The sequence below is a fragment of the Fusarium solani genome (assembly GCF_023522795.1).
Source record: "Fusarium solani strain SB1 chromosome Unknown bctg00000004, whole genome shotgun sequence".
NCBI lineage: Eukaryota > Fungi > Ascomycota > Sordariomycetes > Hypocreales > Nectriaceae > Fusarium > Fusarium solani.
Window position 1 is genome coordinate 1,984,311 of NW_027072152.1, and position 20,445 is coordinate 2,004,755.

Below are 20,445 nucleotides of genomic sequence, written 5' to 3' on the forward strand. Positions count from 1 at the left end.
TGTCAGGTCATCTAAGATCCCCAGTTTACATCTCTTGTCAAAGCACAAGCACAAGCGTAAGCACAGGGGCCCGGTATGCGAGACACCGCGGTTCAGGGGGGATTGCATCCAAGTGTCCGGCAGTCGAGTGACCTTGGAAATGGTCTGATGGTATCGGCCGAATATCCCAGGCCTGAATATGCGTGTCCAGCATCCTGGGATTGGTAAAGGGCTGAGGTGGATGGGTGGATGGATGGGCGGGATGGGTGTGCTGGGCACGCGGGATGTCATGGTGGGGGGAAGCCGTTTGCATGGGGGGCCAGCTCGGCTGGGCGAGGTGCGTCCTGGGGGTAACACAGCAGTGGGTTACAGCGGGCAACGCGCAGCAACAGCGCTGCCGGGGAGGCCAGGTATGGGGTGGTTCTTGATGTTTGTGCCCCTGTAGTGGAGCACCCCTGCTGCTACTGCTGCGTGATATCGTCACATCAAACACCAAAAAAAGCAGAGGCGGATCTGGGAGAGAGGTGAAACAGAAGAAGCCCGCGAACCAAAGGCTGCGCAACTGCTTCTTCGCCCTGCTCTTTGCGCCCTCACCGAACGACTCTGCATCAATTGACCCCCGCCGCGGCCCCTGTAGCCTCTTCACCGCTTCCCCGGTTAGGAAGTTCGGTCAACGAGACCGAGGCCGTTTGCTAACAACCTACGGAGTACCTGGATCTCTCTCTCTTGCTCCAGCTGGCTTCGTCACCGTCACCGGGGGACAGGCCTGGCTCCATTCCATCCTCCCTCCATCCCACCTCATCCAAAAGAAAAAGGCCCAAGCTCTCCGCCACTTTCTCTGCTCCTCCCGCCCTCTCCTCCTCTCAAAAGCCCCCTCCATACCCTGCCGTCATCCCCTACAATTCCTTCACGACCGGACCTCCACAGCTACTTGTTTTGTTTTCCTGCATCCTCTCCTCGTGACTTTTCCCTATTTACGTCTGACTGTCTGGTGCCCCTTTCTTCTGACCTCGCAACCTTGTCAGCTCAATTCGTCTGTGCCATATAATCTGCGAAGCTTCACACTTGCCTCCCGTCCCTCCATCCACCCACCATCTACCCACCTGGCCAACCCCGCTCTGTCCCATTGACAACGACAGCTTCAATCCTGCTATCGCCATGGCCGCGCCCAGCCACCGTTCGCGCGGTTCTGATGATGGCGTCTTTGACGATGCCAGAACGTATTATACCGAGGAGCGCCACACCAATCGTGCTGGCCCTCGCACCCGAACATACTCGCAGGTGAGCAGTGAGGTGTCCCTGGTGCAGGTGCAGCAACCTTATCTGACACGGTGCATGTAGAACAGTTTGATGCGCCAATTCGAAAGAGTTGGCCTTCGTGAGCCCTTCCGACGAGGTAGTCATGGTAAGCAGCTAAAGACGTCATTGGACAGCGAGGCTTTGAAGCTGACGTTTCGCCCCAGATGAGAACACCCAGCAGAGCCGCCGCTTCCTCATCCAGGTCGACTCGACCCTGGAGAGCCTGCAGCTGCAGGAAGATACCGATGGAAATATGCAAATCACAATTGAGGACAACGGTCCCAAGGTCATTTCGCTGCGGACCGCTGCCTCGGCTGGCCACAACCGGTTCGACGTTCGAGGAACATACATGCTGTCCAATCTTCTCCAGGAGTTGACTCTGGCCAAAGAGTACGGACGTAAGCAGATCGTGCTCGACGAGGGACGACTCAATGAGAACCCTGTTGATCGCTTGTCTCGCATGATTCGAGATCACTTTTGGGAGGGCTTGACCAGACGCATCGATGCATCCACCATTGACATTGCCGCTCGAGACCCCAAGGACTGGACCGATGATCCCCGCCCGCGTATCTACATCCCACACGGATGCCCCAAGCAGTACGAGTTTTACAAGAGAGTGGCTGAGGAGAGACCCGACATGCGACTGGATGTTCAGCTTCTGCCCGAGAAGATTACCCCAGAGCTGGTCCGTGATATGAACGATGCACCTGGTCTGCTGGCTGTGGATGTTGAGGAGGTGGAAGACCCCAACCACAGCAGCGGATGGTCTCTCAAGGGCTTGCCGTTTGTCGTCCCTGGTGGTCGCTTCAACGAGCTCTACGGATGGGACAGCTACATGGCGTCTCTGGGTCTTCTTATCAACGACCGAGTTGATCTGGCCAAGTCTATGGTCACCAACTTCTGCTTCTGCATCGAGCACTACGGCAAGATCCTCAATGCCACTCGATCATACTACCTGTGCCGATCGCAGCCTCCGTTCCTGACCGACATGGCTCTCCGAGTCTACGAAAAGATCAAGCATGAGCCAGATGCCAAGGAATTCCTCCGACGCTCAATCTTGGCGGCCATCAAGGAGTACCACAGCGTGTGGATGTCAGAGCCTCGACTTGACCCCACCACTGGTCTCTCGAGATACCGACCAGAGGGTCTGGGTGTGCCTCCTGAGACTGAGGCTACTCACTTTGTGCATATTCTTGACCCATATGTCAAGAAGCACAACATGACCTTCGAGCAGTTTGTGCGCGCTTACAACCATGGCGAGGTCAAGGAGCCTGAGCTCGATGAGTATTTCATGCACGATCGCGCTGTGCGAGAGTCTGGTCACGACACCTCGTACCGCCTCGAGGGAGTGTGCGCCAACTTGGCCACCATTGACCTCAACTCTCTACTTTTCAAATATGAGACCGATATCGCCCGTACTATTCGCAGCGTCTTCAACGACAAGCTTGCCATGCCCGAAGAGTTCTGCGCTGGAACACCATACCAGCCCGGAGAGATCCTTTCATCGGCAGCCTGGGACCGACGAGCCAAGCGACGCAAGCTGACAGTTGACAAGCTGATGTGGAACGAGGAGGAGGGTATGTTCTTTGACTACGACACGGTGAAGCGCGAGCGTTGCACATACGAGACTTGTACGACCTTCTGGGCCCTCTGGGCTGGCATTGCGACACCCAAGCAGGCCGCCGAGATGGTGCGCAAGGGTCTCCCCAAGTTTGAGGTATACGGCGGTCTCGTCTCAGGAACAGAGGAGTCGCGCGGAGCGATCGGCCTCAACCGACCTAACCGGCAGTGGGACTTCCCGTACGGCTGGCCGCCACAGCAGATGCTGGCGTGGACTGGATTGATCCGCTACAGCTTCACCGAGGAGGCGGAGCGGATTGCTTACAAGTGGCTCTTTATGGTGACCAAGGCGTTTGTCGACTTCCACGGCGTGGTTGTCGAGAAGTATGATGTGACGCAGCCAGTTGATCCCCACCGAGTGGATGCCGAATATGGCAACCAAGGTCTAGGCTTCAAGGGCGTCAACAAAGAAGGGTATGTTTGCTGATGTCAAGACGAGGGATGGACGGCTTGCTAACTATCACCGCAGATTCGCATGGGTTAACGCGAGTTACGTCTACGGATTGCAGATTGTCAACGCACACATGAGGAGAGCTCTGGGAGCGCTCACACCTTACCCAACACTGATCAAGGCTATTGAGCAGAACAACGAGAAGGCGCTTGCTGGCCTGCTGGCGCCTTGAATAACGCGCTGAGAGTTGGAATGCTTCAGTGGGCTGAAGGCAACACTAGGTGACGCCGTGAGGGAAGTGACATTTTGCCATGATATGCCATCTTGGTTTTTGTCTTTTGTTCTGTCGCATCAAGGTCTTTGTTCGGAGTTGAACTTGAGGTACGAATTGTATGTCGGCAGTACGGTGTGATATTGGGTCGGTTTGGCAGGTTGAGGACATCCCGACCAGTTGAAAAGCGTGTAATAGGGGAGATCGATACTAGAGGCAGCAGCACCATCGAACGGGAGAAGGGGTGAGAGGCTGTGGTAGTAGTTGATGGGACAGGATGGAATCAGTACAGGTCAGGGCACAGGTTGCTCACAAGACCGAGTCCACCTGCCTATCCCAAGTCCAGTCTGTGTCGGTGTCGAGCTGACGAGATCTGAATGAGATGAGCTGAGCTTGATAGAATGCAGTACTGTATTGAGTCAGGAATTGAATAGCCGGTGCAAGTGAGTGACAGTGGATAGATTTCCATGTGATGCATGCAATGCATGACTTGTGTAAGTATAACGATGTGGTCGATATGACGAAGACTGTCGGTTGGCAGTGTCAAGCTCGGGAAGTGACCGAAGACAAATGACGGCTGATAGGGCACGTGAGATCCATGAAACAAAGGAATCTGCCGTCAGAGGGAAGTTTACCAAGGTAGGCAAGGAGGTAAGCTCGAAGTGTATCAGAGGTTTGGGGTTCTCGGTAGAATGAAACCGGATGGCCGAGGTAGTTTTGTGCCTCGAGACGTAAGGCGTGGGGTTGATGAATGCCATTGGCCTCTCATAGGTATCTGGAAACGCAAGCATAGGAGACAGCTTCTAAAAGCAGGGGAAAAGAGATGCAGGAAATAGATGCTGTAGGTGGTAGAAGGGGGTGGAAGGGGTGGACTTCAATTCCCGGACAAGTCAGCTCCGAGGGAGTACCAAGACCGTGAGATTCGGAGAAGTATGCTCGGAGAACCGATGAAACTGTCAAAAAAAAGACGGTTGCTGTTCTCGGTGACTGAGCGAGAGTGCGGCGGGTTGCTTCACATGCCAGAGACCTCCGCTGCTCCGGTGAGGGCGGGACTCGGCCTCGGCCAAGTTCCGGGGACGGGGAGAGGCAAGGCAGGGACGGAGGAAGGCCGAGAAGGGCAGATTGCGTGCGTGCAAGAGCAATTGTACCTGTGTAGAGAAGGAAAAAGATTGAAGCCTGGTTGTTTTACTGATATGCTGATTGGAATTGCATCGCTATGCAGCGTGAACTGCATCGCCGTGATGTTGGTGGTGATGGTTGATCCTCTGAGCCGTGATCTAGTTCAACTAGAAGAACTTAGATCCGGCCTAGAGGGATGAGGTCACAGCCGGTGAAGAGGGACAGTCGAGGTGAGTCAAGGTGAGAGGGAGAGACGTGTGTACCCCAGGTTTCGAGGAGGATTACTTCATCTAGCATGGATCAGGTTAGATGCGGTACGGTAGATGGTCAAGTACCGTATCTGAGATTTTGGGGTATGGGATCTCGGTTTGGCGTTCGTCGGGGAAAAAGCACATGGCGGACCCGAATTTTACACAGGGCTTTTTACATCGTCTTTTAGAGCCGTTGTTGGCCGAAGTTTACTGTCTCGTCGGCGACTCGGAAAGGGTCATGAGACTTGTTTATTGTGAAGCAGCTGAAGAATTGGCTTTGGCATTCAGTCAGATCAGGCCTGAAATGGGGTATCATAGCCGGTATAGTATCTGGTCAAGAGGCCTCAGATCAAGGACACCTACCTAGGTATTGAGAGGACGGCGTTCGGCATCTCGGTCAATGGGCGGCAAAAAAGAAGCCCTGGCCAGCGGATCCCCGGATCCGCCATGTGCGGCAAGGTGCGAGGTGCCAGGCTGTGCCAGCCTTTGAGCCGAAGATACGCAAGACTTGACTCTTGTAGAGAAGAAACAGAGAAGAAGGAAAGACGTCATGCAGGTTCATTCTCCCCAGGGGCGCACATTCTGACGGCTCTGCAAGGCCAGGGGATGGACATGTACCGAGCTCCGTTTTTCTTTTTACTTCTGCTCTGCAGGCGGTATGTACAAGCTGCGTAATAAATGCACAATACGGAGTGTGTACATACGTCTCTGCAAGCCCAATTGCCCGTCGCGATCACGCTGCGGCCGTTGATTCGACAGAGGATCCATCACCGTCGACGGAGGATTACCGTCCACTGTCTCTGCTCGCCCGTGATGGCCTCGACGTTCTCCCTCGGTGACTGTCCGGAGGTACGTACCCGCACCGTCCGGCTCGTCTACCCCAGTTTGCTGGCCACGGATCATGCCCGCGCGCCGGCCGGTTGGACGGGGTTAGACGCCTCCCCCTGGTTTTGCGGCTGCTCGTGACGACAGGATGGCGGCTCTGACATCCCATCCATTGATTTCCTTCTCCAGGCCGAGGTGTAAAAAAATTGTTGTTCAAGGGCTGGCGGGTTTAGATTTGGTTCCTGCTCGGTGGGATTCCGAGCGAGGGCCACTATTCTTGAGCCGCAGTTGAAGCGCTGGTACCTGGCTAGGTACCTAGGTTACGTATGTGATGCTATACAGAGCATCTAGATGTTTTCGAGTGTCGAGTTGCGATGAATGAACCATTGCAAACTACCCGTTCGTCCGACTCGTCAAGACACATGCAAAACTCAATGGCAAAAATACACAGAAAAAAAGAGACAATCTGGCTAGGCTGACGGATCTGTTCTGGCCTTGTGATTCTGGACCAGGCCCTGTTTGCCGCTCTCGTGGCTGGCTCTTTCCTCGTGGAGGGCGGGTCCACTATTTCGTTACTGTACCTCCATCTCCACCTCCACTTCCACCCTCCACTTACAAATTCCACTCCCCCAGCTCTTGTTCGCCTTTCAACCACGGCTAACCAAAGGCTAGGCCAGGCCAGACCAAAACCGACTCTCAACCCCAATCATTGCCTCTCTCCAATCACTGTGGATACCCTGGGCGTGCATCCTGTCCGTCCTGACTCGGTGGGGCACCCGCTGAACGCCGGGTGCGGAGAACAATGACCACCATGGGGAATGGGACCGACGGGGGGACGGGGCACAGGAGAAAGAGATCCAAGGTCGAGTGACTCAAGCTGTTGGAATTCCCGGCCGTGATTCTACTTAATATAGCCTCCTCCCTCGTCCTTTGACTCGAAAAAGTCTCCAATTCCTTCTCCATTCTCATTCATCTTCACTCCTGTCTTGTGATACCCTCCTCCGCTTCCGACCCCTTCAACTTACACACGCGACCACCTCAACTCAACCCAATTCACCTCCAACCCTCATCACAAACAGTCACAATGGCGGCCAACAACATGGCGAACCCCTCCGTGAACCCGGATCACGAGGACGAGCTCTTCCAGAAGGAGGTTGAGGCTGTCAAGGCCTGGTGGTCCGACTCTCGATGGCGACACACCAAGCGACCTTTCACCGCCGAGCAGATCGTCTCCAAGCGAGGATACCTGCCCATCAACTACGCCAGCAACGCCCAGGCCAAGAAGCTGTGGAAGATTCTTGAGCAGCGCTTCGAGGTGAGCAACTGCGCGACGCGGGATGCTTGATCAACGCTAGATCACTAACACGCATTGCCTAGTCCCGAGATGCCAGCTACACCTATGGCTGCTTGGAGCCTACCATGGTCACTCAGATGGCCAAGTACCTCGATACCGTCTACGTCTCTGGATGGCAATCATCTTCTACTGCCTCTGCTTCTGACGAGCCCGGTCCCGATCTGGCTGACTACCCCTACGTGAGTCTTGCGCGCAACGCCATTGCCATCTACTGAGCATGGCTTTCACTCAATTGCACTCGCGACTCAGTTTGCTGACTCGGAATTCAGACTACCGTCCCTAACAAGGTCGGCCACCTCTTCATGGCTCAGCTCTTCCACGACCGCAAGCAGCGCCAGGAGCGCCTGAGCGTCCCCAAGGCTCAGCGTGCGAACCTCCTCAACATTGACTACCTCCGTCCCATCGTCGCCGATGCTGATACCGGCCACGGTGGTCTCACTGCCGTCATGAAGCTCACCAAGCTCTTCATCGAGAAGGGTGCCGCCGGTATCCACATTGAGGATCAGGCCCCCGGAACCAAGAAGTGCGGCCACATGGCTGGCAAGGTCCTTGTCCCCATCCAGGAGCACATCAACCGCTTGGTTGCCATTCGCGCGCAGGCTGACATCATGGGTGAGTTTATTTACCCCAGATTCTCCAAATCTCACATGTGAACGTTGAACGCTGACATGTGAAATCAACAGGCTCCGATCTCCTCGCTATCGCCCGTACCGACGCCGAGGCCGCCACCCTCATCACCACCACCATCGACCCCCGCGACCATGCCTTCATCCTCGGCTCCACCAACCCCTCCCTCAAGCCCCTCAACGATCTTATGATCGCCGCTGAGCAGGCTGGCAAGAGCGGTGCCGAGCTTCAGCGCATCGAGGACGACTGGCTGGCCCAGGCCAAGCTCAGCCGCTTCGACGACGCCGTCGCTGCCGCCATTGACGCCGGCTCCTACTCTGACAAGGCCGGCCTCAAGCGCGACTACTCCGCCAAGGCTAAGGGCAAGAGCAACGCTGAGGCTCGCGCCATCGCCAGCCAGATTCTCGGCCGAGACATTTTCTTCGACTGGGACGCCCCCCGAACCCGTGAGGGTTACTACCGCCTCAAGGGTGGCTGCGACTGCGCCGTTAACCGCGCCATCGCCTACGCCCCCTACTGCGACGCCATCTGGATGGAGTCCAAGCTGCCCGACTATGCCCAGGCCAAGGAGTTCGCCGACGGTGTCCACGCCGTCTGGCCCGAGAAGAAGCTCGCCTACAACCTGTCTCCCTCTTTCAACTGGAAGACTGCCATGCCCCGCGACGAGCAGGAGACCTACATCCGCCGCCTCGCCAAGCTCGGCTACTGCTGGCAGTTCATTACCCTCGCCGGTCTGCACACCACTGCCCTTATCAGCGACCAGTTCGCCAAGGCCTACAGCACCGTCGGCATGCGCGCCTACGGCGAGCTCGTCCAGGAGCCTGAGATGGACACCAAGGTTGACGTTGTCAAGCACCAGAAGTGGAGTGGTGCTACCTACGTCGATGAGCTCCAGAAGATGGTCACCGGTGGTATCAGCTCTACCGCTGCCATGGGTGCTGGTGTGACTGAGGACCAGTTCAAATAAACTGGGAGACGCCTAATGAAAACAACGAAAAGAAAAAGTACAACTTTCAACGACGCATTGGCGAGGAAGAGTACAGTACAATAGACTAAAAAGGACCCAAGGGTTGTTGGTCCACAGAAGGGAAGCGGCGACAATGTGCTTTTAGCCATCATGTTTTGGACGTTTGATATCATACCGCGGAAATGGTGTTTGTTTCTGTTTTCATTAACGTCGCCTGCTTTCTTATTACCATATATGCCATATACAAACTAGGACGTCTGGTCACTAGAATTAAAAGATTTCATCTTCAATCTTGACGTTTCATCTGTTGAATATGCGTGAAATCATGTAAGCTCGCTGGCACCTCCCGCCCAAGTCTATCTAGGTGGTGTAACCCATGCCATTACCTTTCCTGCGCCCTATTCCCTTCCGCCTTGTACCCATCATACTGCATTTAGGCATTGCAACTTCGTATCAACATCATCTCTCGAGTGATTGGACCCAGCCCGTGGTAATAAAAAAAGACGTCGCTAACACAATCTGTGTAAGATGGCTATAAATCCCATCCCCTCTTGTCCTTCCGGCTCCGATCCCTCTCCGAGGTTCGGTCCGTCCGCCCGGTCACGGCGCCGGCTGCCAAGACCTATCGATCCCAAGAGCATCCGCTCCGTAATGGCCTCCTCGAAACGACCCTTTGGAATTGGAACGTCTTCCTCCAAACGCACATGAGTAGCGCGCGATTCCGGGTGGTGAGTGCGTCTCAGCAAGGTGCTGTGTACGCAACATGGTGCGATTCTGCACGTCCGAGGAACGTGAATGATCGTGGTACCAATATCAAACGATTTTCCTCCCCTAGTCCGCTTCCGCCAGCTGCATAATCAACTTGGCGGCCATGTCCAAGAAAGGGAAGGGACTGGTGACGTCCTTTTCCTCAAGCAGCCGGCCTTGAGCTGTCTCGTAACCAGAGCACTTGAAATCGACTAGGTAGACGCCGTGCTCCATTTCGTAGATCTGAATATCCAGGTGCAGGGCGACGAATGGCTCATGCGCGTGTCGTCCATCAGGGGTGCCGGCTTTTTCCTCCAGCTTTTTCTTGAGGGCTGATGCTGTTGTTAGTGACATAGAAGTAAAGAGGATTGTATCGGACTTACTTGACGTATCCCAACGGACATTAATGTGCCATGGGTCGGCTGGTAGCCTGTATCGCTTCATCGGATCAATGCTTGAGGTGGAGCCTCGGCTGCCATTATAGGAATCGGCAAAGCTGCCGTCACCCGACGCTTCAGCGCGCTCCTCTGCGTGTCGTGACTCGTATTCCTCGTCCGGGATGTAGGTCGCTCCCAATTTGTGCAAAGCCTTGTGGATGCACAGAAGGGCTTCCCATGGCGAGTTACGTGATCGAATACCAAACTGCCACCGCACCGGCTTCGTCTTCTTAGGAGGGTTGATGGGTGTCATGCCTTGGGGTCTTGTGTTGGCTTCGTCAAGGCGCAGCTGGCTTCGCGAATGCGGCCTGAGGCGGCGTGATGTCTCTTCCTTCTCAGCATCTGTCCTGGCGACTGGTAGCTCATCGTTGATCAAGACCTGAGGAGGCGAGTCGTTGATGGCGCCGGCCTTTTCTCGCTCGACGTAATCCTTGTGATAGGCTGGAAGACTTGAAGGTAGAATGCCAACCTTGCTCACATAAGGACGAGGGGTAGTCGTGGTCGTGGTCGAAGTCGCCGACCGGGCTGAAGACATGCTGAGCATGGGGCTTGACCCTTCAGGCTCTAGCAGTGCTTCAGGGTGTTCTGCATCAGTTTCAATACACCATGGGGCCAGGCCGACTGGAAGGGGACTCACGATTAACTTGCATCATCTTGTTCTCTCTCACGATCATGTAAGCATCCTTGATGGCTGATGGCTCGGATGCCTGAAGTGCCTCCTCGACATCGTTCTTGCCGTAACCCATGGTCTTGCTGATCTTTTCCGTGACTTCATTGTGAAGTCTCTCTTGAACCTTTTCGGGAGCATTGGGTGCGATGTCGTTCTTTTGGATGGCCTTGTTCGGATCCACCCCCGTGTTGAAAAATTCTTCGACGGGAAGCTGGAGATAGGCGGGAAGATCGGTGGTGAACCAGGGATCTGCTCGGATGTCCTCGATCGTGGCTCGGTGCACGGGGTTGACCACCAACATCTTCTTAATCAAGTTGGCGGCGCCAAGAGGCATCCACTGGGGTATGCTGTAGGTACCCTTTGCGATCTTGGCAAACAAGCTGGGGATATGCTCGTCGTCAAAGGGAAGACGGCCGACCAGGAGGACGTAGAGAATGACGCCGCAACTCCACACATCTACTTCAGGGCCAGCATACAGCTTTCCGCCGATAACCTCGGGGGCTGCATAGTTGGGACTGCCGCAACTCGTCTTGAGGAAGTTGCCGTCCGTCATGATATTGCTGAGACCGAAATCGGCAATCTTGACGTTGAGGTTCTCGTCAAGGAGCAAGTTCTCGGGCTTCAAGTCACGGTGAACAATCTTGTGGCGATGGCAGTATTCTACTGCGCAAAGCATCTGCTGGAAGAAGCGACGGGCCTCAGCCTCCTTCATACGGCCGTGCTGGACAATGTAGTCGAAGAGCTCTCCGCCAGCGTATTCGAGAACCATGATGATCTCGTTGGGGGTCTTGATGACGGTGTAACTAGAGAACCGGGGTCAGTCATGGATCTGGAGGTTACATGCTCGCAAGTGTAACGTACAGCTTAATGATATGGGGATGACGCAGCAGCTGGAGGTATTCGATCTCGCGCTCCACGCGTCCAGCCATGTCACGGCTGATGAGCTTCTTCCTGGCGATGATCTTGAGGGCGACCTGCTGGCCGGTGCCGTTGTGAATAGCAAGCTTCACCTTGCCAAAGGAGCCCTCTCCCAGGGTGCGGAGGACCTTGTAGGCGCCGATGCGCTGCTCCGTCTTGATCCTCTCCTTGAGCGGCGCATCGGCGGGGCGGGTGCCAGGTTGAGGAGCATGTTGCTGTGGCTGCGGTTGCTGCTGCTGCTGGGGTCGACGAACGTGGGATGAGGACAAGGAGATGGTCAGCTCCTCGTCCTCGAAGCCTCGGGGAGCCATGGTGATGTCGGAGGAGGGGTGTCGAGAGCCTTGACCAAGGCCAGGAACGAGAGAAAGCGACGGCGGGGTTGGAGGGATCTCGATGGGTACCTAGCGGCGGTGGAAGTTGGTGCCCGCTGGGTATCGGGTGCTAACAGCGAATATCAGGACAATGGGCGAGGACGACACAATCCCGATATGTCCGATATGGTCGGTCTGAAGATGAAGGAGGGGAGGGGGCGTTCACAAGGATGAGACGACAGGATGTGAGAGTTGGTGGTGGTGGTGGTGGTGGTGGTGGTGGTGGGCGCCCAAATTATTAGTGCTGTAGCACATGGGAAGTGGTGCGCTCTAAAAGCTCCAGTCTCTCTCGCTGTAGGAGTCACTGACGATGGATGGATGGGTACCCCGGCAGCCCGGGGAGGGGCCCCTCCGACCAGGTGAGGCCGGGTTTTAGTGGAACCCCAGCCAAGGTCGTTCATGGATGGATTGGATTGGATTGGATATGGATGGCTGGAAGCAAACGAGACGTGAAATGTGGACCATTGATACTGTATCTATTGATTCCAAGCTCAAAAACACAATGCTTGTTATCATTATAATCTCGGCCGACAAAAATCCATCCGAATACGCTCCTAAACCGAAAACGTGCCCGTTCAGCTCGAATTTGTTGGGCTTCCTCTATCCTACCTCGTCTCCCTGGAAAATTCTTGGTGAAACCATTCGTTCGTTCATGCCTTGTTGGTCGTCGTGTTAATCAGCCCATGATTCATATGCACCTCTGGCCTCATACAATCCATCAGTTGAGATTGCTCGTGGCTGGCTTCCCACCAACTTTTTCTGCTTACCGTCTGATTCATTGCCAGCCCGTAGAAACTCCCCAACAACCCAGACTCTTTTAATAATGGGGGCTGTGAAATAAACTTGGCTCGGGAAATCCGGATCTACTTATTATGTAACCATTACAGCGTTCGAAACTTGCGCTGTTGGTAATTACCTAGGTATCTATCGCACAAACGCTCGTGACTTGACTTATCCTGGCCAACAAATGCAATGATATTCGTACAATAGTCGTTACAGCTATGATACATTGTCTTCAAGAGCGGTTCCAACCCCAAGCCACTCATTTTTCCCTTTTTCGTACCCCGTCTCTCAATACGTACGCAGACACGTCACTCGCTCAACCAGCTCAACCGCTATGTTGTTTGGCTTCCTCCTGCTTCAGTCTCTCGATCAACTTCCCCTGCAAAAATGGACCGAGTCCCAAGCTGTTCCCCTGATTAGCAACACTCCCGTAGTCATGTTGTAAAGCTCACTCACATTCCAGCATTGGTGAGGATGCGGTATGTCCCACTGGGCTGCACCTTGCCGATGATGGTTCCAGCGTCGTCCACCTCGACGCTCCCAAGGATATCCTCCGGCCAGGCTATCCGTCCAAAGTCTGGGGGGTTCCGTCGGTCGCTGAGATGCACCCATCCTCCCCGTCCTGCCCCGCCGGCGCCTCCCTGAGCGCTTGCGCCGCCAGCACCGGAACCTCCGGCGCCACCTCCGGCACCTTGCTTCCGTGACCTGCCTCGATTAGGCCGCTTTGGGGAGAAGAAGGAGCCTCCTGACCCGAGGTTGAATCCTCCGGGGCTGGCGAATGCCCTCGCTTGGCTGATCAGATCCTCATCCTCGTGGCCGTACTCGGACACCACCTCGTTGAGGATCTTGACAAACTCGTGGTTCTCGTTGAAGGACTGGGGCGTGGGAGGTACTTCGGTGGTAGTTCCGATCGCTAGGCGCTCAGACGGAGGTTCGGTCTCGAGATAGCTGAGTATGTGCGTGAAGGGAGAACTGGGATTGTTCAGGACTTTCTTGATTCCAGTCAGTGTCTGAAGTGTCTATGACAGAAATCGGAGTGGTGGTGTATACTGACGATTTTGGGGTTGCTCGAGAGGCTTGAGATTGCCCGGAATGGCACTGCCCGTTGGCGAGCCACAAAACGAAATGTTGTCCCCAGCATTGCGTTGCCAATTGGAGATTCAAGATTTGATGCTCTCTCTCAACTCGTCGCATTCGAGCTTCGAGCTCTGAGAACCAGCCCCACGTTGGATGAGGTCACTGGTTCAACGCGGGACATGTCTTTAGGCGTGTTATGCACTAATACGAATTCAATTAAACGCGTCGACGCGGTCTTGGACGCGGCCCCTCGACAGCCCCAGACAATTTCATGGGGAGCACATGTAAAATCGTCGACATTGATGAATTGATCAATATCAACCTTGACGATTATAATGCCGAATTCATAACCTGAAAATGGACAAAACACCAGCTCCCATATTTCGCAAACAGCGGCCAGGCGCCCCGCCGTCTTCTGCGATACCCTCATCCTCTCCCGCCTTTGGCACTCCTGTCCATCCCCTCAAGCCCTTCGCCGTCAACGCTCCCAAGGCCGCCATCCTACCGATCATCCTTCCGCCGCCTACACTACGACCTCTTGCCTTTCGCACGTTTACAAAGAAGCACTCTCTTACTCTCACATCATCCGCTCTTCAAGAACTTGCGTCCTTCATCGGGAGGCATTGCGGTTCAGGATGGCGAGAAGAGGGTCTGGCTGAGAGGGTGCTCGAGGAGGTGGCGCGCAGCTGGAAGAACCGAAATGGAGGTGTCATTGTTGAAGGGACGAGCAAGGAATTGCAGGAGATCCTCAAGGCGCTCGAGGGGAACATGAGTGGTGGCAGAATCACAGGCTCAGCGAGGGGACTCCCACGGGGTGACAGCATGCTCGATATTAAGGATAACGAGGCGCTCAACACGAGATTGGGATTACGGCCGGCAGAGCTCACGACGGACGATGCCAATAAGAGCTTTGGAATGTCGGGGTTGGGCGTGGAAGAAGAGCCTGAAGAGGAGAATACCAAGGACCCCAGGGCATGGCTCAAGATTATCAACGCCTATGAGCAGCCAAGGCTGATATACAACGTCAGCAAGAAACACTTTGAAAGGTTTGTACACCGGTATACTGAAATCGTGCTTGTTGCTAATTCCTCTTCAGAGACACTTCGTCGCCTTCATTATTACCAGCAGCATCACACAAAACCACAGTCTTCCGCAACCGCTATAATGTCATCCACCAGCGTCTCCTCCGAAACGAATCCTTCCAGACCTCGGCCGTCTCCTCCTCCCGCAAGCGCACTCTTCAGCGTTCTCTATCCAATCAACAGTCCCTCAAACTCACGCCAATCGCCAACCTGCTGGGTCGTCATGGTAGCAGTCACATGTTGCTAGGCCTGCTGGTCATCCTCCCTACTGGTGATCTTGCTCTTAGCGACTTGACGGGTACTATTGCCCTGGACCTCTCTCAAGCTGTGGCTATCCCCGAGGACTCGGCCTGGTTCTGCCCCGGCATGATCGTCCTAGTGGATGGTGTTTACGAGGAGGAAGATGAATCTGTGGGCAAAGGTCTCAGCGGCAGCAGCGGTGTTGGAGGCACACTAGGCGGTCGATTTCAAGGCTTCTTCATCGGCCAGCCTCCGTGTGAAAGACGCAAGGCGACCCTTGGAATCAGCGGCCCTGATGGCGGCCAGGAGCAGACCATAGGAGGTGGCTTCGGCTGGATCGACTTCCTCGGCGTTGGCAGCGAGCGGGCTTGCGGTACCAAGATGAGGAGGCTTGAGCAGCGTCTTCTTCGCGCCCGAGATGAAGAGGATGATGCGCCACCTCGTGGCCGCGGGGTCATCATCGGTGAGCTCAACCTCGACCAGCCTCGTACTCTCCAAGCTCTGCGCAAGATCCTCTCCACATACGCATCTGAGCCTGAGGGCTCGGCACCCCTTACCTTCGTCCTGATGGGCAACTTCACACAGCATTCTGTTCTAGCGCGTGGTGGCAGTGGCGGAAGTATCGAATACAAGGAATACTTTGACGCCCTCGCCTCTGCCCTCTCCGACTACCCTACCCTCCTCCAGTCATCCACCTTTGTCTTTGTCCCCGGCGACAACGACGGCTGGGTCTCTGCTTTTACCGCCGGTGCCTCCGTGCCCATACCCCGGAAGCCCGTCCCGGACATGTTCACATCCCGCATCCGCCGCGCCTTTGCAACGGCCAATGCCGAGGCAGGGGGCAAGTCTGACGGTTCTGCCATCTGGACGTCCAATCCAAGCAGGATCAGCTTGTTTGGTCCTAACCACGAGCTCGTCCTGTTCAGAGATGACGTGTCTGCTCGACTGCGTCGGACATCTGTGCGACTCAAGCCCAAGGCTCATGATGCCAATGCCGACGGCTCGCAGCAATCCCCTGAAGCATCTCGAGATGAGAGACAACCCTCCGAACCCATGGATCTTGATGCAGCCCACCATGATGACCCAACTACCACTGGCACTGCATCTCCGGCTACTCCTCTCATCCCCCATGATGTCCACGCCGCACAGAAACTTGTCAAGACCCTCCTCGATCAAGGCTACCTCGCGCCCTTCCGCCAAACCATCCGTCCTATCCACTGGGACTACGCCTCGGCGCTGCACCTGTATCCGCTACCCACGGCCATGGTTCTCCTTGACACGACGGCACCACCCTTCTGTGTCACGTATGAAGGGTGCCATGTCATGAATCCTGGCAGTGTACTCGTACCGGGACGCAAGGGTGTTGGACGGTGGGTGGAATATGAAGTTGGTCGGTTGGGCCGACTAAGGGAGTGCGCTTTCTAAGCCGCATGTAATTCATGGATATTTGCAAAGGAGTTGGCGTCAAGGATAGGGCTGCGATCTGGATCATGACTATAGGGACGAGATAGATAGATAACCCATGCGACTTGAGAATCACCAACAAGAACAAGTTGAAAACACAAAGGCTTATAATCGTATATACCCTGCCTGTATCTTTCCTGTATACGTATCGTGATAATATCCTTGAACGCGCCGAATGCCTCTCCTAACAAAATGTAACCAGTTGTTGCCCAGAGATAGCTATGCAAAACGACCGATAAACACGCCATGAACCTTCTCTCCCATCACTGCAGCAGCAAAGACTCCTCGTGTAAAACACCATACAGACCCTCAATCTCGACCCTCACCTTGTTGAGCTCGGCCGCCACCTGCAGCGTCACCAGGATGTACGCATACAGCAGCGCATAGTCACTCTCCTCGAGTGCGACCGGTGACTCGTTGCCCAAGAGATCCACCCCCATGTGCTCCTTTCGGAACTGGTAGATCTTCCCCAAGAGCCGATCCTTGTTATTTTCGACAGTTGGGATGGCGTCGGTCAGCGGATACTCCAGCATCAGGCACGAAGCGATGACCTGGAAGACGTGGCAGATGCGTTCACAGAGCAGCATCCTCTCAGAGGCGGTGAACTCGAGCAGAGCTCTTTCACCGTCGGAAAGGCTACTTCGCTTTGACGTGATCAGACGCATCGCGTAGAAACCATTAAGCATGTTTCTCGTAGAGCGCATAATGCGGCCATAAGCTGCATCAGGGAATGGTCCCCGGAGTTCAAATTCAGATTTCGCAGAGGAGCGCAGGCTTTCCAGCTTGAAAGCTACCACAGAGTCAGCGCCAATGTCAAGGGGTGGGAGGGAGAATGCACTTACCATACCGCTGAAGAGCGGCCTGCTCACCCTCGCGCATGTAGTCGAGCGTGTTGTTCTTCTGAAGCGACATGGTGAGAGGGCCACGCTTCCAGATGAGACCCATCTGTAGATACAAGACAGAAAGACCTTCGCGGAACTTCTTACGGCCAGAAATGGGCCAAAAGAGTCGGCAGAAGATGATGCCCCAGAGGATACCCAGAGTAACTGAGATGACTCGATGAAATGCAATGTCCCAGATCAAGGGGTCGGCGCCTCCTTCATCATCGTCATCATCGTCGACACTCTGGGATATGCTGTATGCATACAGAGTGCTCACATTGTACGCCAGCAGAGCAATTCTACCCAGGGGAGCCTTCTTGATTACCAAAATCACATAGAAATTGAATAAAGCCACAAGGCCACCCAGGAACACCAGGGCAATGGCATTCCCTCGGCTGACGGTCCAGGCAGTCACGGCGAACGCAGCGCCGACGAGCGTGCCCTTGAATCTGGCAGTTCCGGTCGTGTTCGACGCGCCAGTTGTCATGGCCGCGACAATCATGAAGGACAGGAGACCCCATTCGCCTCGCCATCGTTGATAGATGGGTCGCGTCGAGGGGATAAACGCGAGCATGGCCCAAAGCAGTGCGCCAATACCGACCTTGAGACCAAATAGGATATCCTCCCTCACGAGGAATCGTGAGATCGTGAGTATTCTCTGGGCGAACCTCCTCTTGAGCTTACTAGACTGAGGAGCGGCATCCCAGTTGAAAGTGTCACGTCGCTTCACCATTGTATCAGGAATACCCTTTGGCAGCTGAGATTTGCGGAGTCTCCTGACTGGTGGTTTCGGAATCAGGCTCTCTTGCTCAGGGTCGTCGACAGGGGCTTTATCCGAGGCTCTAGCCCACTTGAAGTATCTCCAGACTTTGAGCCAATTCCAAGACCGTTTACCAGTCTCAGTGGTGTACTTCAAGTCTTCGAGCACATCCAGGTAGGCATCAGTCTCTTCAGCAACAGCCTGCAAGCTGAAAGAGAAGTGCCCGCAAGCCGCAGCCACCTCCTCGATGTCAGCCTGGATCTTCTCCGACCGAGCTCGCCCCATCTCGATAGCGTGGTAGAGTTCCTGGAGGGATTCTGCCCTAGCATTGTTGTAGAGATTGAGGGCATCTCGCAGACTCTCTCTCAACTGCTCGTTGACAGCAATGTCCCTGCTGGGGTCCTTGCCAAAGGCAGGTTCGCGGAGGATCTCGGACAGGGTATGAGCCAGAGACTTGATGGATGGGCCGAGCGTGTCGATGAAGAGGGCAAAGATGTCCGAGGGCATCTGGAAGGTGGTGGTTGTATCAAGGGCACTGTCCGACTTGTTTCTGCGGTTGGCCCGGCGCTCTTCCTCGCTCTCGCCGGACTCATCAATGACAGCCAATCGCTCCCTAGCTTCATCCATGAACGCAGATATAGTGCGGGTCAAGGAAGGCGAGAGGCCGGCGGGTGTTGGTGAGCCAAGAGGCTGGTTTTCCTGAATCGGAACCTCCCTGAGCAGGGCGAACTGTGTTTCCAGTGCACTCCGCAATCCTCCAATCGCCTGAGACAAGGTCTCGATGGATCTAGTAAGGCGTCTATCAAGAGGATAAACAGACTCCCTGCCAGAAAAGTAGTGCTCAAACTTGGCTTCTCGTAGTGTCGAGTTCATCTTTGCGTAGGCGCTGTTATACCGGGCAGAGACGCGACCGTACTCTGCAGACCAGAGCTCATCCTCAGTGCCGCTAAGGAAGCCCTTTGTGATGGTCGAGAGCTTGTCACCCATGGACGTGGTGGCGGACATGATGGACTTTCGAAGCACCCGTCTCGCCGAGACCTTCCAGACGAATACATTGACTGCCAAGGTGCAGGTTACACCAATGACAAGCATCTTCAAGACCTGGACAATCTTGTCATCATCAAAATAACCGCCGTGGACACCCTCTTCTTTGGTGATGACCGAGATGATGGCAATCGAGGTTAGGGTGCAGCCGACGTTGACCAGGGGACTGTTGAGCTTCTGCTTGACCCAACCAACAAAGCCAAGACCTCCTCCAATACAAATAATCAGGACGAGGGCGTGGGCAGTGCCGGTTAAGCCGAACTGAGTCTTCATGGCAATGGCTATGCCCATGGACAACAAGGAAATCAATTCTGCGTAGAAGACGGCCACAATAGCTATCACAGAAGCCTCGAGCATGGAGCCAAAGGTTCGAGCCGGGTGAAAGTAGACGGTGATGGTAGCTGTAACATGCTTTCCGTCTCTGTTTCCCAGGAAGTTGGAGAGAGGCGTCAGGAAGGTGCCCATGCTACCGAGCACGTAGGCGAGGGTACACTTGAGGACTCCATGGCCCTCTTCGGTCTGTAGCCATGCCCACAGCAGGACGAAGGCGACCTTGATGTTGTGAAAGATGATGCGCAGGCGGTCTTTGTTCGATTCGGCCGTTTCAAATGAGCGATAAGTGCGGGCATCGTTGGAGTTGTCGCTGTTGGATGTTGTATTGGTCGAGGTGCGCAGCGAGAATTCTTGTCGCGAACGTTCACCTGTTCGAGGGATGATGTAGGTGCCGTTTCTGAGTTTCTACTCAAGCATTAGAGAAGAACAACGGTATATACAGCTGTATACACACACCATTCGCTGAGAAGGGCGCTTGGGTGGCCATGCGGCGGTGGAAGAGCTCGTGGCGGAGCTCATGGTCGGTTCGCGTCGACGTCGTCGTCTTTGGAGTCGTAGGTAGATATTCCGAGGCGCTTCATTCTCTCAAATCTTAAAACTCGATGGACGAAGCGGCGGCCATCACGAAATAGTGCAGAAATGGTGTTGAAGCTCGAAGAAGATGGCAAGCTGACGTTGCTGTGGTTGGATTGGATGGATTGGAGCAAACAATGGATGGAAGAAGGATGGAATCGGATTGGATAGTGCCAAGGATGACGATGATGAAAAACCCTGGACCTGAGCTCGAGTGGAGATTGGGCTGGCAGGTGGACCACCTAGCGCCGCTTAGCGCGAAGCCGTCTCACGGGACGGGAGCCTATTGCTGGTATTGGCCAGTGACGACGCAATATTGGTTCCTTGCTCTTTCAACCAGCTTCAAATGTTCACTCAGAATT

At 54.8% G+C, this 20,445-nt stretch overlaps 6 protein-coding genes across 6 annotated transcripts; 3 read left to right on the plus strand and 3 right to left on the minus strand.

Moving 5' to 3' along the window:
• Nucleotides 1-1,137: 1,137 nt before the first annotated feature.
• On the plus strand, nucleotides 1,138-3,521 carry MRS44_007676 (uncharacterized protein; the record flags this gene model as incomplete). Its single annotated transcript, XM_046269293.2, has 4 exons — nucleotides 1,138-1,260; nucleotides 1,321-1,384; nucleotides 1,443-3,312; nucleotides 3,368-3,521. The coding sequence occupies 4 exons, from the start codon at nucleotides 1,138-1,140 to the stop codon at nucleotides 3,519-3,521; spliced, it is 2,211 nt and encodes a 736-aa protein (XP_046134318.2).
• A 3,318-nt stretch (nucleotides 3,522-6,839) lies between these two features.
• MRS44_007677 (uncharacterized protein) lies at nucleotides 6,840-8,703 on the plus strand (the record flags this gene model as incomplete). Its single annotated transcript, XM_046273775.2, has 4 exons — nucleotides 6,840-7,070; nucleotides 7,133-7,288; nucleotides 7,379-7,721; nucleotides 7,793-8,703. The coding sequence occupies 4 exons, from the start codon at nucleotides 6,840-6,842 to the stop codon at nucleotides 8,701-8,703; spliced, it is 1,641 nt and encodes a 546-aa protein (XP_046134317.2).
• An 831-nt stretch (nucleotides 8,704-9,534) lies between these two features.
• Nucleotides 9,535-11,786, minus strand: MRS44_007678 (uncharacterized protein; the record flags this gene model as incomplete). Its single annotated transcript, XM_046269292.2, has 4 exons — nucleotides 9,535-9,782; nucleotides 9,834-10,472; nucleotides 10,525-11,360; nucleotides 11,419-11,786. The coding sequence occupies 4 exons, from the start codon at nucleotides 11,784-11,786 to the stop codon at nucleotides 9,535-9,537; spliced, it is 2,091 nt and encodes a 696-aa protein (XP_046134316.1).
• A 1,295-nt stretch (nucleotides 11,787-13,081) lies between these two features.
• Nucleotides 13,082-13,770, minus strand: MRS44_007679 (uncharacterized protein; the record flags this gene model as incomplete). Its single annotated transcript, XM_046275996.2, has 2 exons — nucleotides 13,082-13,621; nucleotides 13,684-13,770. The coding sequence occupies 2 exons, from the start codon at nucleotides 13,768-13,770 to the stop codon at nucleotides 13,082-13,084; spliced, it is 627 nt and encodes a 208-aa protein (XP_046134315.2).
• A 293-nt stretch (nucleotides 13,771-14,063) lies between these two features.
• On the plus strand, nucleotides 14,064-16,453 carry MRS44_007680 (uncharacterized protein; the record flags this gene model as incomplete). The annotated part of the gene is made up of 2 exons (XM_046272711.2): nucleotides 14,064-14,752; nucleotides 14,803-16,453. 2 exons carry the CDS (start codon nucleotides 14,064-14,066, stop codon nucleotides 16,451-16,453), a joined length of 2,340 nt encoding a protein of 779 aa, XP_046134314.2.
• A 302-nt stretch (nucleotides 16,454-16,755) lies between these two features.
• On the minus strand, nucleotides 16,756-20,029 carry MRS44_007681 (uncharacterized protein; the record flags this gene model as incomplete). The annotated part of the gene is made up of 3 exons (XM_046275995.2): nucleotides 16,756-17,282; nucleotides 17,335-19,915; nucleotides 19,967-20,029. The coding sequence occupies 3 exons, from the start codon at nucleotides 20,027-20,029 to the stop codon at nucleotides 16,756-16,758; spliced, it is 3,171 nt and encodes a 1,056-aa protein (XP_046134313.2).
• Between the last annotated feature and the right edge of the window lie 416 nt (nucleotides 20,030-20,445).